This window comes from Phoca vitulina, unplaced genomic scaffold, assembly GCF_004348235.1.
Source record: "Phoca vitulina isolate PV1807 unplaced genomic scaffold, GSC_HSeal_1.0 scaffold20, whole genome shotgun sequence".
In the NCBI taxonomy this organism is placed as follows: domain Eukaryota; kingdom Metazoa; phylum Chordata; class Mammalia; order Carnivora; family Phocidae; genus Phoca; species Phoca vitulina.
The window spans coordinates 36,985,324-37,000,297 of record NW_022589723.1 but is presented as its reverse complement, the minus strand read 5'-3'; the positions used below and the strand labels follow the sequence as shown (position 1 = coordinate 37,000,297).

The 14,974-nt window shown below is 33.6% G+C and overlaps 1 protein-coding gene across 6 annotated transcripts in view; it reads left to right on the top strand.

Annotated features, from left to right (window-relative positions):
* The window catches only part of MYO9A (myosin IXA), a 276,224-nt gene that overhangs the window by 59,976 nt on the left and 201,274 nt on the right, over nt 1–14,974 (top strand). For 5 of the 6 annotated variants that reach the window (XM_032417538.1, XM_032417537.1, XM_032417534.1 and 2 more), the window contains exons 4-6: nt 5,113–5,175; nt 12,466–12,565; nt 14,012–14,068. In XM_032417538.1, the coding sequence (XP_032273429.1) occupies nt 5,113–5,175; nt 12,466–12,565; nt 14,012–14,068 (220 nt within the window). The remainder of the gene's footprint in view (nt 1–5,112; nt 5,176–12,465; nt 12,566–14,011; nt 14,069–14,974) is intronic. The other variant, XM_032417536.1, reaches the window with a different exon arrangement.

The window sequence follows — 14,974 nt, the reverse complement described above, 5'->3', positions numbered from 1 at the left end:
TGAGAATAGTGACTTTGGTGTCTGCATTCAATTATTTTCCTCTAACTTTTTTTTTTTTTTTAAAGTTGAAGCCTGAGAAAAGTTCAAAGAATAGTGTAAGGCATACATCTGTAACTTAGATTTGCTAATTGTTAACAATTCGCTGCATTTACTTTATTTCTCTGCATTATGCATACATTCATTTTTTTAAATTTGTTTTTGAGTAAGTTGGGCATATAATTTGACTCCCCACAGGAATCACAGCTGCATTTTCCAACATAATGCTGTTATATTCAAGAAATTTAATTTTGTTACAATAACATTTCTTATACAGTTTGTAAATAGAGTACTTCTGGTTGTTCTAGCAATATTCTTCCTAACTTTAAAACATCTAATAGACTTTATTTTTAGAGGAGTTTTAGGGTCACAACAAAAATGAGTAGAAAGTACAAAGAGTTCCCAAATACCTCTTCACCCTATTGACCAGTTTCCCCTATTAATAACATCTTGCATTGTTGTGTTCCATTTGTGTGGTATGTTCTTTGGGCTTTGACAATTGTATAAAGACATTTATTCACCATTACAGTATCATGTGGAATAGTTTTACTGCTCTAACATCCTCTATGGTTTGCCTGTTCATCCCTTCTTACCCAATAACCCTTGGCAACCACTTACCTTTTTATAGTACCCCTAGTTTTGCCTTTTCCATAATGTCCTATAGTTGGAACCTTATAGTCTTATAGTCTTTACAATTTGGATTCTTTGCCTTAGCACTGTATATTAAAGTTTCCTCCATGCCTTTCATGGCTTGATTTTATTGGACTAATGTTAAATGTATATATTAATTTGGGGATAATTGACATTTTTGTGCTATTTAGAAATGCTTTAAATTTTTTTGTATTTCTTATTGAGTGTTTTCCTAAGTATCTTATTTTAATGTTTTGTTGTTATTGAAAGTGTGATTTTCTCTTACATTATATCTTCTAGTTGTTTGTATATATGATATATATTCATGCATATATGTTCATATATATGAAATTTATTAATTTTTATATTAAGTTGTATCTTGTTATCTTATTGAATTATTTTATTGTTTGCATTAGTTTTACTATTGTTTCTTTTACCTTTTCTTGGTGTATCTGCAAAAATAGATATTCTTACCTGTTTTTCTGTTCTTATATCTTTAATTATTTTCTCTCTCATCTGATTCCAAATAATATTGTTTCAGACCTTTATGTGAATGACTTTACTTTTCTCCACTAAGTGAAATACTGATTTTAGGCCATTTTACCACATTAATGAATTAGACATCAATTTAAATTTTCTGTTAGTGTTTTTTTGAGTAACAAAATGATACTGCATTTTACCAAATGCATTTTGGGCATCTGTGAAGATTAGCATGATCTTCATTCTGAGATCTGTCAGTGTTACCATTATTTTCCTAATACTGAATCATTTTGTGTTCCTGGGAAAACAATCCCACTTGGTCGTACTAAGATACACTCACACACACGCATACATAAGTACACATATTTATACACGCGCATATAAATTGGTTGTTCTATTGTTTCCTAGTTTTTATTAATGATTTTTGCATCCATATTAATAGTGAGATTGGTTAGTATTTTTCTTTTTATGCTATTTTAGTTATGCTTTTCACTTCTGCTTTTAATTTAAAAAATTTGACCAAAACTATATGTATTCTACCCACCCCCCCAAGAAAAACAAAACAAGAAGAATAAGTCCTTCAGTGGTGAGTTTCATAACTCATTTCCTTTCTGATTTGAAAACCATGTTTCCAAAAGTATAGTTGGTACTTTTACTAAAAAAATGGGATGCAGTCAGGTTGTCAAGTTGCACTTTTCTAGTATTTATGATTGTGATACAAAAGATGTTGATAATAGGTACAGTTGTATATGTTGCTTTGTAACTTACAAAGTATTATTGTATATATTCATTGATTGTTAAGACAGTTTCATGAGTTAGGAATGGCAGATATTTATTTTCCCATTTTATGAATGAAATTCTGGCTCTTGTATGTTAAGCAATTATCTGAAAAGGTGAAATGTTCTCTTACAACAGTGATGAGCAGAAATCTTCATCTTGATTAGTAAGTCAACACATACATATTGAAAATTCTTTTTCATATTGAAAATTTTTAACTCTTGGCAAATATATATTAAACATTTTCATCTTTCATTTTATCATTCATTAGGCAAACATTTATGGAGTACCAGGCACCGTGCTAAGTGTTGAGGACAAAAAAAGTACACATGTTCTCTGCCATTAAAGTTCTCATAGTCTGGGCGCCTGGGTGGCTCAGTTGGTTAAGCAACTGCCTTCGGCTCAGGTCATGATCCTGGAGTCCCGGGATCGAGTCCCACATCGGGCTCCCCGCTCAGCGGGAAGTCTGCTTCTTCCTCTGATCCTCCCCCTCTCATGCTCTCTGTCTCCCATTCTCTCTCTCAGATAAATAAATAAAATCTTTAAAAAAAAAAAAAAAAAAAAAAAGTTCTCATAGTCTTTTGGGAGAGATAGGTTTACATAAGAGGATTACAGTAAATGAGATAAGTACAGTGATTGAAGCATGTGTCTGGAGAAGTTCACAAAAAAAAGGTGATTTTTATTTTGGGTCTTGAAAAATTGCTAAGCAGAAAAAGTGGGAAATCACATTATCATTTGAGGAATTGGCATTAACAGATGAATGGAATCATAACAAGAGCTTGGTGTACTTGAGGAGGTAAGTTCAAGGGCTTCAGATTATGGACATAGTGTTCAGTTGATTTCAGATTGTGAATAAAGCTCTAATGTATCTAATTTATCCTCTTGACTGGGAAGCAGATTTTAAAGATTTTATTATAAAAAATTTGAAATGTACCCAGAAGTAAAGAGAGTAATAGAAAGAATGCCTATTTAGGTTCAAGAATTATCACATTTTGCCATATTTGCTTTGTCTATTTTTTCTTTTTGTATGCTGATGCATTGAAATAAAACAATCCCAGGTAGATGTAACATCTGTTCACCCTTATGTACTTTAGTATGAGTAGCAAGTGAAAGTAGAGGAATAACATGAGTAGATCTTATTTTATGGGTAACTAACTCTCATAGCAGTATAACTCATGGAGTGGAGAGGAGGAAGGTGAGATGTTTAGGAGTATGTTAGTAGAAAGAGGGAGCCTTTGTAGTTAAAATAGACCTGGCTTCAAATCATAGTTCTGCTGTTTAGTGGCTGCATGATCTTAATATCTTTGAGCATCAGTTTCTCCACTTGTGAAATAGGCAGTAATATTTGCTATGCAGGGTGGGTTTAAGAATTTAATGCACTATGTGGAATCTAAAACACGAATGAATAAACAAAAAGCAGAATTAGACCTATAAATAAAGAGAACAAATTGGTTGTTGCCACAGGGAAGGAAGGTGGTGGAATGGGCAAAATGAGTGAAGGGGAGTGTGATATACAGGCTTCCCGTTATGGAATAAGTCATGGGAATAAAAGGTACCACATAAGGAATATAGGCAATGGTATTTTACAAAGGTATGGTGAAGGATGGTAGCTACATTTGTGATGAGCATCGTATAATGTGTAAACTTACTGAATCACTATGTTACATACCTGAACACCTGAAACTAATGTAACGTGTGTCAACTATACTCAAAAGAATTTAACATATTAGTTTATGTTCCCTTTCTCCCATTTTAGATAAGAATGTGTTTCAGTATTTTGATTAGAGGTGATGATGGTTACTCAGAGGAAGTGATCACATTTTAATTACTGGTAGTGGTAGTAGTAACAGGTTTGCAAAAAAGGCACATTTGAGGTTCATTTTATGAATGAATGGAGCCTGTTGGATAGAGAATGGGTAGAGACTGTAGAATTAGAAGTGGAAGGAAGAGCACGGACAATGCAACCAGGAGTGAATGGCATGCTTGAGGGAATGACCTGTATTTGGGAGTGACTGAAATACTGAGCATGCAATAGGAGGGAACTGATGGGAATACAGCTCAAAAGTCAGATTTTTGACTCCACAGAGGTTTGTGCTATGTAATTTGGATTCAATAGTCGAAAACCTTTAAATTTCAGACTGTAGGATCCCCTTTTCCAGAGGGAGCTTAACTGATTGCTTCAGTTTGGGCAAGAGGTATTGAAGACTTGAAGAGGTACAGACTGGATAAAGAGAATGACATATCAGAAATACAATTTATGTTTTAGTTCCTCATTACTTTCAGGATAAATTCCATTCTTCTGGCACATAGTATATTGGTCCTTCTTCATCTAGTCCACTTGTCTATCTCATTCTCTAGCCATGTTGAGGAATTATCTTCCCTGAGGTTAAGTACCCTCTTTTTATGCCTTTGCATAAAGCAGTTCTCCTGGCCTTCTGGTCAGTCTTTCAGATTTCAGAGTCATTTATTCAGTCAGTCACCAAATAGATTTTGTGAATGTTTACTATGTGCTATGTACATAGAGGTGAGTACCTCTCTGGGAATTGTTCCCTATATAATTGTTTTCTTCTTGGATTGAATCTTACCTGTCTCTCTTGGTACAGCCATAATATTCTGGTCATTGCTCTATAATAAATCCTATATCAACTCAGTATGATAGCCCCTTGTTTACATTTCCCTCTACTAGTCTGTAAGCCCCTTGAGAATAGATAGTGTATCACTTATTTCCATATTTGAACAGTGCTTAGCACAGTGCCCAATTAATGAAGTTGTTGAATAAATCAGTAAATAATAAATGGATTCCAGAATGTGGCAGTAGCATGAATATGTTAAGAAAGTATGTCTTTGAGTTTTATTTAGTCACCTGGCCAAAGTATAATATCTGAAAGAATGTGTAGTGGCATATTAGTCTGGAAAGAAAGTAAAGCCTATGCCATGGGTGGGTCTTGTGTGCCATGTTTTGAACTTCTGACTTTATTTTGCTTTGTTGAAAGCCAAAAAAAAAAAAAAGACTTACGAGTTTATGAATTTAACACAGATAACGCTAACAGCATTTATAACACAATTGTAATGGTAAGTGTACTAAAATGATCTGGATAGTATTCTTTATACTTTTGCATCTTGTCTGAAAAAATACTTATCTACCTTAAGCTTTATTATTTATATCAACCAATTTTATTTTTCTTCTAGTGCCTATGTTGAAAAATATCTACTGGAGAAGTCCAGACTCGTTTATCAAGAGCATAATGAACGGTACATATTTTTATTAGTATAATTAGATCAAGTTAACATTTGTATTATGCGATTGACTTTTAGGATGTTTGCATATTACGACCTTTAATTTAGCTTACACTGTGCATCGCATTCCATATAATTGCTATTTCTGTCATGGGCAGAACATTATACTTTTTCAGAGGCTGCTAGATTTTTTAATAAGTACAAACATACCTTGTTTTATTGCACTGCACAGATACTGTTTTTTTACACATTGGTTTGTGTTGAGTAAGTCTTTTGGCATTTTTCCAACAGCCTTTGATCACTTTGTGTCTGTCTCATATTTTGGAAATTCTTGCAATATTTCAAACTTTTATATTATTATTATATTTGTTATGGTGATCTGTGATCTGTGATTACAACTAGCTGAAAGCTCAGATGATGGTTAGCATTTTTTAGCAATACAGTGCTTTTAAATTAAGGTATGTACATTGTATTTTATTTAATTTTATTTATTTACTTATTTTTTTAAAGATTTTATTTATTTGACAGAGAGAGACTCAGTGAGAGAGGGAACACAAGCAGGGGGAGTAGGAGAGGGAGAAGCAGGCTTCCTGCGGAGCAGGGAGCCTGATGTGGGGCTCGATCCCAGGACCCTGGGATCATGACCTGAGCTGAAGGCAGACGTTTAATGACTGAGCCACCCAGGCGCCCCTGTACATTGTATTTTAGACATAATGCTATTGCACACTTAAGAGACTACAGTGTAGTGTAGACGTAACTGTTACCTGCACTGGGAAACCAAAAAAATTATTTGCCTCATGTTATTTTGAGATTTGCTTTATTGTAGTGGTCCGGAACTGAACCCACGCTATCTCTGAGGTATGCCTGCATGTGGAACTGTTATCCCTTTATAAATTCTAGGCAAACTGTCCAAACAGAAAAACAGTGGTAGGGGTGCCTGGGTAGCTCAGTCATTAAGCGTCTACCTTCGGCTCAGGTCCTGATCCCAGGGTCCTGGGATCGAGCCCATATTGGGCTCCCTGCTCAGTGGGAAGCCTGCTTCTCCTTCTCCCACTCCCCCGGCTTGTGTTCCTGCTCTCACTATCTCTCTCTCTGTCAAATAAATAAATAAAATCTTAAAAAAAAAAAAAAAAAGAAAAACAGTGGTAGCTCAGGTGTTTCTCTTACTGCTTTACGTGTCTTAGTATTTTGTTTCTAATTTGAGAAAATTTTTAATAAAGCACTTAATTTCATTATGTTATAATGAGGTATACAGGACTTCAGAGATTATATATGTAACTTCCTATAGATGAAGAAACCAAATGTCAGGGGGAAAAAAAGAAACCAAATGTCAGAGAGGTAAATGATTTGCTTCATGGTGCAATGAGACAAAATAAAGAGCCAGAGTTTGAAGTTAAAGAGACTTATATTCAGATATTGAATATGGCTTTGGCATCTCATTTAACTTTTCTGCTTCTTTGATATTTATTCCCATTTTATAGATAGATAACTGTCTTAGAGTTGTTTAGAAGAATAAATGAAATAACATTTATAAAATGCTTAGTGTGGTCCTTATACATGATTATATTCAGTAATTAGTAGCTAACATTATCTAATGAATACCTGCCAGGTTAGGACTAGAACTCAAGACTTTCCTGTTCATTTTTTTTTTTTTTTTTTTTTTTTTTTGTGGCTAGTAGATAAGGAAATCTAAATTAGAGGTTTTTTTTGAAATGAAGGTAGAGAATTTTAGGAAGAGAATAACTTCGTTAAAGTTTTGTAGAGTTAACAGATACTGCTATTAGAAGGTTATTAGTAACTTTTTCCAACACATTTTAATGGAGTGTTAGGGATATAGCATGATTTCGAAGAATCAATGGGAGGTGAAGATCCAGAACTTAAAAACTGATTCTCTATTATCTTGCTGGATTCTGTTTGTGAATGGATGTATAATATTTATTGGTATGTTGCTAAATGTGGGTTGCTAGTATTTTGTTGAGGATTTTTTGTGTCTGTATTCATAAGGGATATTGCTGTAAGGTTTTGTTTTGTTTTTTTTTCCTCCTTATGTCTTTGTCTGGTCTTGCTATTAGGATAATACTGGTTTATAGAATGAGATGGAAAAGTTTGGGAAGGATTGGGTTAATTCTTTTTTAAATGTTTGCTAGAATTCACTAGTGAAGCCGACTGGTTCTAGGTTATTATTTGTGGGGAATTTTGATTACTAATCCAAAGACTTTAGTTATTATAAGTCTCTGTAGATTTTCTGTTTCTTCTTTAGCCAGATTTGGTAGTTTTTATCATTCTAGGAATTTTTCTGTTTCATCTAGGTCATCTAATTTGTTGGAAAAAAAAAATTGTTTATAGTATTCCCTTATAACAATTTTTATTTCTGACAGGTTGATAATAATGTCCCCTCTTCTTTCCTGAATTTGAGGTCTTCTCCTATCTTTGGGCTGCTATAACAAAATAACTCAGTCTGGGTAACTGACAAACAACAGAAATTTATTTCTCAGAGTTCTGGAGGTTGGGAAGTCCAAGATCAAGGTGCCAGCATGGTTGCATTCTGGTTAGAGCTCTTCCTGGTTCATAACTCGTACCGTCTTGCTTGGTCCTCATATGGTGGAATGGGATAAGGAACTCTGTGGGATCTCTTTTATTAGATCACTAATCCCATTCATGAGGGCTCTACTCTCATGCTCTAATCAACCCCAAAGGCCCCACCTCCTAATACCATTACCTTTTGGGGTTAGGATTTCAACATAGGACTTTGAGGGGCACACATTCAGACCATAGCAATCTCACCCACCTTTTGTGTCAGTTTAGATAAGAATGTGTTAATTTTGTTGATCTTTTAAAAGGACCAAGTTTTGGTTGATTTTTCTCTATTTGTCTACTGTTCCTGTTTTATTTCTCTTATGCTTATCACTTCTGTTTGCTTTGGGTTTAGTTTGCTCTTCTTTTAAATTTTTCAAATTTTTGTAGTTTCTTAAGGTGAATGGTTAGATTTGAGATCTTTCTTCTGTTTTACCATGGTTTACAGCTATAAAGACCCATTGAACACTGTTTCAATAGTTCCCATATTTTGGCATGTTGTGTTTTGGTTTTTATGTACCTCAGTGTATTTTCTGATTTCCTATGTGATTTCTTCTTAGAACCCATTTTTATTTAGGAGTGTGTTTTTGAATTTCCATGTATTTACGCATTTTGGAAATTTCTGTTATTGGAAATAATTCTGTTATAATATATAAAATTCTGTTATTGATTTCTGATTTCATTGTAAGATCATCAGAGAATATAGTTTGTATGATTTCAGTCCCCTTACATTGAGACTTGTCTTAGAGTTTAACATTTTTTCATCTGGAGAATGTTCCATGGGTATTTAAGAAAATGTGTATCCTACTGTTGTTGGATGGAGTATTCTATAGATGTCTCTTAGGTGTAGTTGGTTTTTAATAGTTTTCAAGTCCTCTTTTTCCTTGTTGATCATGTTGATCATGTTCTGTTCATTATTGAAAGTAGGGTGTTGAAATATCTCAGTACTATTGTTGAATTGTTTTTTTTCTTCAATTCCTTCAGTTTTTGGTTTATGTATTTTGGGACTCTGTTTTTATATGCATTTACATTTAAAATTGTTATATCTTTCTGATGAATTGGCCCTTTTGTCATTATAAAATGTCCTTTGCATCTAGCAATAATTTTTGTCTTAAAGTCTATTTTATTTGATGTTAGTATAGACACTTCAGCTTTCTTTTGGTTATTGTTTGCATGATATTTTTTCTGTCCTTTTACTTTTGACCTATTTGTATCTTTGAGTCTATAGTGTGTCTATTGTAAATAGCATGTAGTTGGATTTTTTTTTAATTCATTCTGCCAGTTACTCACCTTCGGACTCATTTATACTCAATATAATTGCTAAGATAGGATTTATGAATGTTATTTTGCTCTTTGTTTTATGTATTTTTTATGATGGTTTAGTCCCTCTATTCTATTACTGCCTTGTTTTGTATAAGTAGATGTTTTCTGGTGTACCACTGGCAATTCTTTTATTACATATTTCTTGAGTTATTTCCTTAATTGTTGCCCTGGCAATTACAGTTAACATTTTAGCAATCTTGTTTGGATTAATAACAACTTAATTTTGATAACGTACAAATAACTTTGCTCCTATGTAGCTCTGTTCCTTTCCCCTTCTTTTGTGCTATTAAAATCATATAAATTACATCTTTATAATAGTAGACCCATCAATACAGATTAGTCATTATTGTTTTTTGCTGGTGTCTTTGAAATACAATAGGAGGGGAAAAAGTTACAGATAAAAAAGTGACTTTAGGGGCGCCTGAGTGGCTCAGTCGGTTAAGCGGCTGGCCTTCAGCTCAGGTCACGATCCCGGGTCCTGGGATCGAGCCCTGCATTGGTCTCCCGGCTCGGGGGGAAGCCTGCTTCTCCCTCTCCCATCCCCCTGCTTGTGTTCCCTGTCTGGCTGTCTCTCTCTGTCAAATAAATAAATAAAATCTTTAAAAAAAATGAGTTTATACTATCTTTTATAGCTACATAGTTATTTTTACTAGTGCTGTTTATTATATGTTTTATTGAAACTTGTCTAGTTTCCTTTCTTTTCAGCTAGAAAAAGTCCCTTTATCTTTCCTTGTAGGGCCCATCTGCTAGCTATGAAGTCTCTTAATTTTTGTTTATCTGGGACTATCCTAATTTCTCCTTGATTTTTGAAGGGTAGCTTTGCTGGGTGTATAATTTTTGATTGATAGTTTTTTTTCCTCTCAGTACTTTGAGTATGTTATCCTTCTGCCATGGCTCCTAATGAGAAATCAGCTGGTAATCTTTTATTTTGTTTGTTTTTGTGTTTTTTTTAAATTTCATTTTATTATGTTATGTTAGTCACCATACAATACATCATTAGTTTTTGATGTAGTGATCCATGATTCATTGTTTTCTTATAATGCCCAGTGCTCCATGCAGTACGTGCCCTCCTTAATACCCATCACCTGGCTAACCCCGCCCCCCAAGCCCTGTTTGTTTCTGAGTCCATAGTCTCTAATGGTTCATCTCTCCCTCCGATTTCCCCCCCTTCATTTTTCCCTTCCTTCTCCTAATGTCCTCCATGCTATTCCTTATGTTCCACAAATAAGTGAAACCATGTGGTAATTGACTCTGCTTGACTTATTGCACTTAGCATAATCTCCTTCAGTCCCATCCATGTTGATGTAAAAGTTGGGTATTCATCCTTTCTGATGTATATATGGACCACATCTTCTTTATCCATTCATCTGTTGAAGAGTATCTCAGCTCTTTCCACAGTTTGGCTATTGCAGACATTGCTGCTATGAACATTGGGGTGCATATGGCCCTTCTTTTCACTACCCAGTAGTGCAATTGCTGGGTCATAGGGTCAGCTGGTAATCTTTTATTAGGAATCCTCGATGAGGCATATCTTCTCATGGTGCTTTGAAAATTTGTCTTTGTTTTTCAGTAGTTTTGATTTATCTAAGTGTGGATCTCTTTAAGTTTTTCTCCCTTAGAGTTTGTTGAGTTTCTTGAATGTGCAGATTGTTTTTTCATCAAATTTAAGGAGTTTTTGGTCATTATTTTTTTCAAATATTCTTTTTGCTCCTTTCCTCTCCTTTTGGGACTCCTATTGTGCCACAGATATCTGAGATCTGTTCAGTTGTCTTCATTCATTTTTCTTTGTCTTCAGACTAGTTTCAAGACCTGTCTTAAGGTTCACTGATGCCTTCTTCTACCCACTCGGATCTGTTGTTGAGTGCCTCTAGATAGTTTTTCATTTTAGTTATTATATTTTTCAACTCTAGAATTCCTTTTTGATTATTTTTTAATAAGTTCTATATGTTTATTGATAGTCTCTATTTGATAAGACATCATTCTCATACTTTAGTTGTTTAAACATGGTTTCATTTAGTTCTTTGAACATATTTAAAAATCTTGTGTACTAAGTAATGCCTGGGCTTCCTCAAGGATGGTTACTACTGATTGTGCCTTTTCCTTTGTATGTACTATACTTTGTTTCTTTAATGCCTCATAAATTTTTGTTGAAAATTGGACATTTTAAATAATAATTGGACATTTAAAATAATCATGTGGCTGCTCTGGAAATGAGATTCTCCCTTTCCCAGGGTTTGTGGTTGTTTGTGTTTCTGTTATATCATGACTTTTTGGAACTAATTTTGTTAGATCTGTGTTCTGTTTCAAGTGTGGCCATTCTCGTATCTGCTTGGTTAGCTTAGTTGTCAGCTAATGATTGAACAGGGATTTGCTTAAATGCTTGGAAACAGTAAATCTCCTAGTCTTTGCCTCAGGGCTTTCTGTGTGTATTGGGCCATGCCTTTAACACTCAGGTAGGCATTTTATAATTCTGCCTTCACCTCAACTTCCTGCTCCTGCATTCCTTCAAGGTCAGCCAGGGGTGAGAGTTTAGTACCTTCTCTGGTCTCTGCTGAGAAGGCGTGAAGCCCTGGGTGCCTGCACAATCTTATGCATGCGCATGGCCTTCTAGATTCCCAGGAATATATTGGAGCTTTTAAAACCCTGTGTGGCGATCACATTTCCCTTTAAATTTTTTGGTTAGCCTGTTGTTTGCCCTAACATTTATCCATTGCTTCACGTAGCTGACATGTTAAAAAATTGCCTGTAGTTTTTCATACCTGCGCCTGGGGAAAAGGTTTTCACACTGGGCTAACTCTGAGTCAGGTCAATAAAGACAGTTTTGAGCATAGCGTCTTCCAGGGACCCACCAGATAGTTCAGGTAATGATATTTCTCAGGGAATGAGGTTCTGAACAAGCTCCAACCCTCTTCTGCCTTCTTGTGATGACTGCCACGCTTCTGGTGTCCATCATGATTGTAACCTATTGGTTTTGATGGCTAACCTGGACTTGGTGAACAGGAGATGGAATAGGGCAAGTTAAAAGGCTACAAAGTTTGCATTTTTTACTGAGTTTGAGCTGTTTTTGTTATGTAAACACTCCTTGGGTTGCTCTAAGCTTTTGGTTAATTTTCAGAGTTCTGAAAAGGTTGATTCTGACAAATTTGCCAGTTTTCTAATTGTTTTTATGGAGGAGAGAATTTTCAGAGGTCTTAACCTTTGCCGTAGCTGCCTTCATGCCTCTCTTTTGAATTTAGCATCCAAAACATCATTTTATTTTATAGTACCTAAAATATTGAACTTACCACTTTTGTATTAAAAAATGAAACAAAGTTGAAACATTTTACTAATTAATGTTTGCTCATTTTTCTGTTAAATGATAACCATAGATCATGTTCATTATAAAGCCATACTCTTTGTTTTCAACAGGAACTATCATGTATTTTATTACCTCCTGGCAGGAGCAAGTGAAGAAGAAAGATTAGCATTCCATCTTAAACAACCGGAAGAATATCATTATCTCAATCAGGTGAGAGTTCATGAAATGTATTTTGAAATGTAGGGCATTATTAAATTTTACTTCTTGAGAAAAATTTTTTCCCCAAACCTAGTAATGGATATTAACTAGACTTTTCATACATGCAGTCTAAAAATTTATGTGATGTGCTTCTCAAATTTGAAAATTATTATTACTCATATGGTTGGGAGAGGTTAGTTATATGTGTGCCCTTTGCTTTTTGTGAAACTCTTTCAGAGAACAACAATTTATATATGTACCTACATGTTAGAAAAATGGATTGGTCTTTTCAAAGTGATTTACCTTTTAAAGACAAGAGCATGTTCAGTGTTACTAATAATGTTTACCCTTTGCATGGGATTACTTGAAACCTTTTTTGTATGTTTTGAAGTCTAATACTTATACCTCTTTGCATGATATTATGATACTAACAGAGTATGATTATTTTTATAATTTAGCAAATGATCCTATTCAGTATGAAATTCATCGTATCTTTCGTGAAACTAAAAATTCACTCCTAAATTTCCATAATTAAGGGATAATTTCTTGTAGTTTTTCATTACAATGGTTTCTCCAATTTTACTATTTCTCATATTAATAAAAATTCTAGAATCAATATTAATGGAATTGGTATGACAGTAGATCACTTAAATAACAGATTGTCTTTTCTTGTTTTTTTTTTTGATTGAGGCGAGATGTAATATACATGGACATAAATGCCTTTATGGTAATTTAAAAAATCCTTGTGAGGGTTTTGTAAGGAAATTGACATTTTGATGATGGTTCAAAGGTTGTAGTATGTATTTAAGGTTATGGAAGTAAGATCTTAGACTTTTCCCAAGATACACATGATGCTATGTAACTGATATTTCTTAATTTTGAAACTACATATTTATATAAACTAATAAAACTTTGTATTAATATATTGATTTCAAAATTATTTAAAATATCACTTCTTGATATAATACTAGGCATTTGTACTGTATAAAATTAAGTAGATTTAAAAAAAATCATTGATTTAGCTTCTGAGCTTTTTCTTTTCCCTGTTAAACTCTTTGCAGATATTTGGGTGATTAAATATATCCTTTTTAAAAACTAATAATTGCTCATAAATGAGCTGATAGTCCCGAGCTTTTTACTCTTCTTCCAGATACTTTTTTGTTATCAGTGGCCATACCATACATATTCTTGTTATAAAGTGGTCATTATTCATAGAATATGAGACTGAGCAGTTAATACAAATCTCAGAGTCACTGGAAAACAGCAGGTATGGATTGGTTGTAATAATATATGATCTCCCAGAATCTGAATGTTTACCTAGTTGTTTCTTGTTTTATGCTGCTACATAAAATAACTTTCTTTGCGTAGCAGCAGTGCTAACTGAATACTACATCTAAGAGATGATTAGAGAAGAGTGATAACCATTACTTCTACCTAACTAATCTGCCTTACTTTCAGATAACAAAGAAACCTCTCAGACAGAGCTGGGATGATTATTGCTATGACTCTGAGCCGGTCAGTACAAGTACCTAAATACTCTGTGTTCCTGTTAAAGGACCCTTACTCACCTTGCTCATTTGTACCTATCTCATGACTTAGAAAGAAAATCAGCTGAAATACAAAGAACCTAGGAAAGAAGTTAAATTAATGTTTAATTTCTTTGAATTGATTTTGTATGTGTATGGTCTGTGGATCAAAAACCAGTCAATTTACTTTTTAAAAAATTTATTTTTTTGTTGCTCATGTTTAGTCTATATTTATTTTGACAATAAATTGATTGTATTCCTGTCTTCAGCATTGATATGGATTCTTATGAACTACAGGTTTTTTTCTTGAGGTGTATTTTTTTTCAATTATTTTTTTGGTGGTTTCATTACTCACATGCTATGAGTAGTATGTAATGTTTATCTTTTTTTTTTTTTTGTAATGTTTATCTTAAAAAGGTATAGCCTTACTGTTTTATGTGTCATTTAACAGTCTTTTCACATGATGAATGCATGTACATTTTTTCTTTGATCTTTATATAATTTTCTAAAAAGAATTGAAATTCGTATAAATAAGATTATTTTGTTTTTAATTGAGTGATTTAAGGGCATATATAATGTAATATAAAATGAGTAGGTAAATTTAGCTTTATTTTTATATTTTATAAGGACAAGTTTGTGATCAAAAAAGAACACAAAAAATCTTTTTCCTTTCCTTTTAATGAGGTCATATGTAAAGGCTGAAAACATGCACTCATCTATATCTATTAATTAACTAATGAACTAATTTATTAATTATTCCTTCTGGAAACATAACATGTCTTAGTTCTAGCTTTAAATAACTACGACTTTAATTTTGACTGTGTGTGATTACATACTCCACTAATTACAAAACTAGACTGTTTCAGAGTTGAGGAGGATCAGGAATTATGGTCAT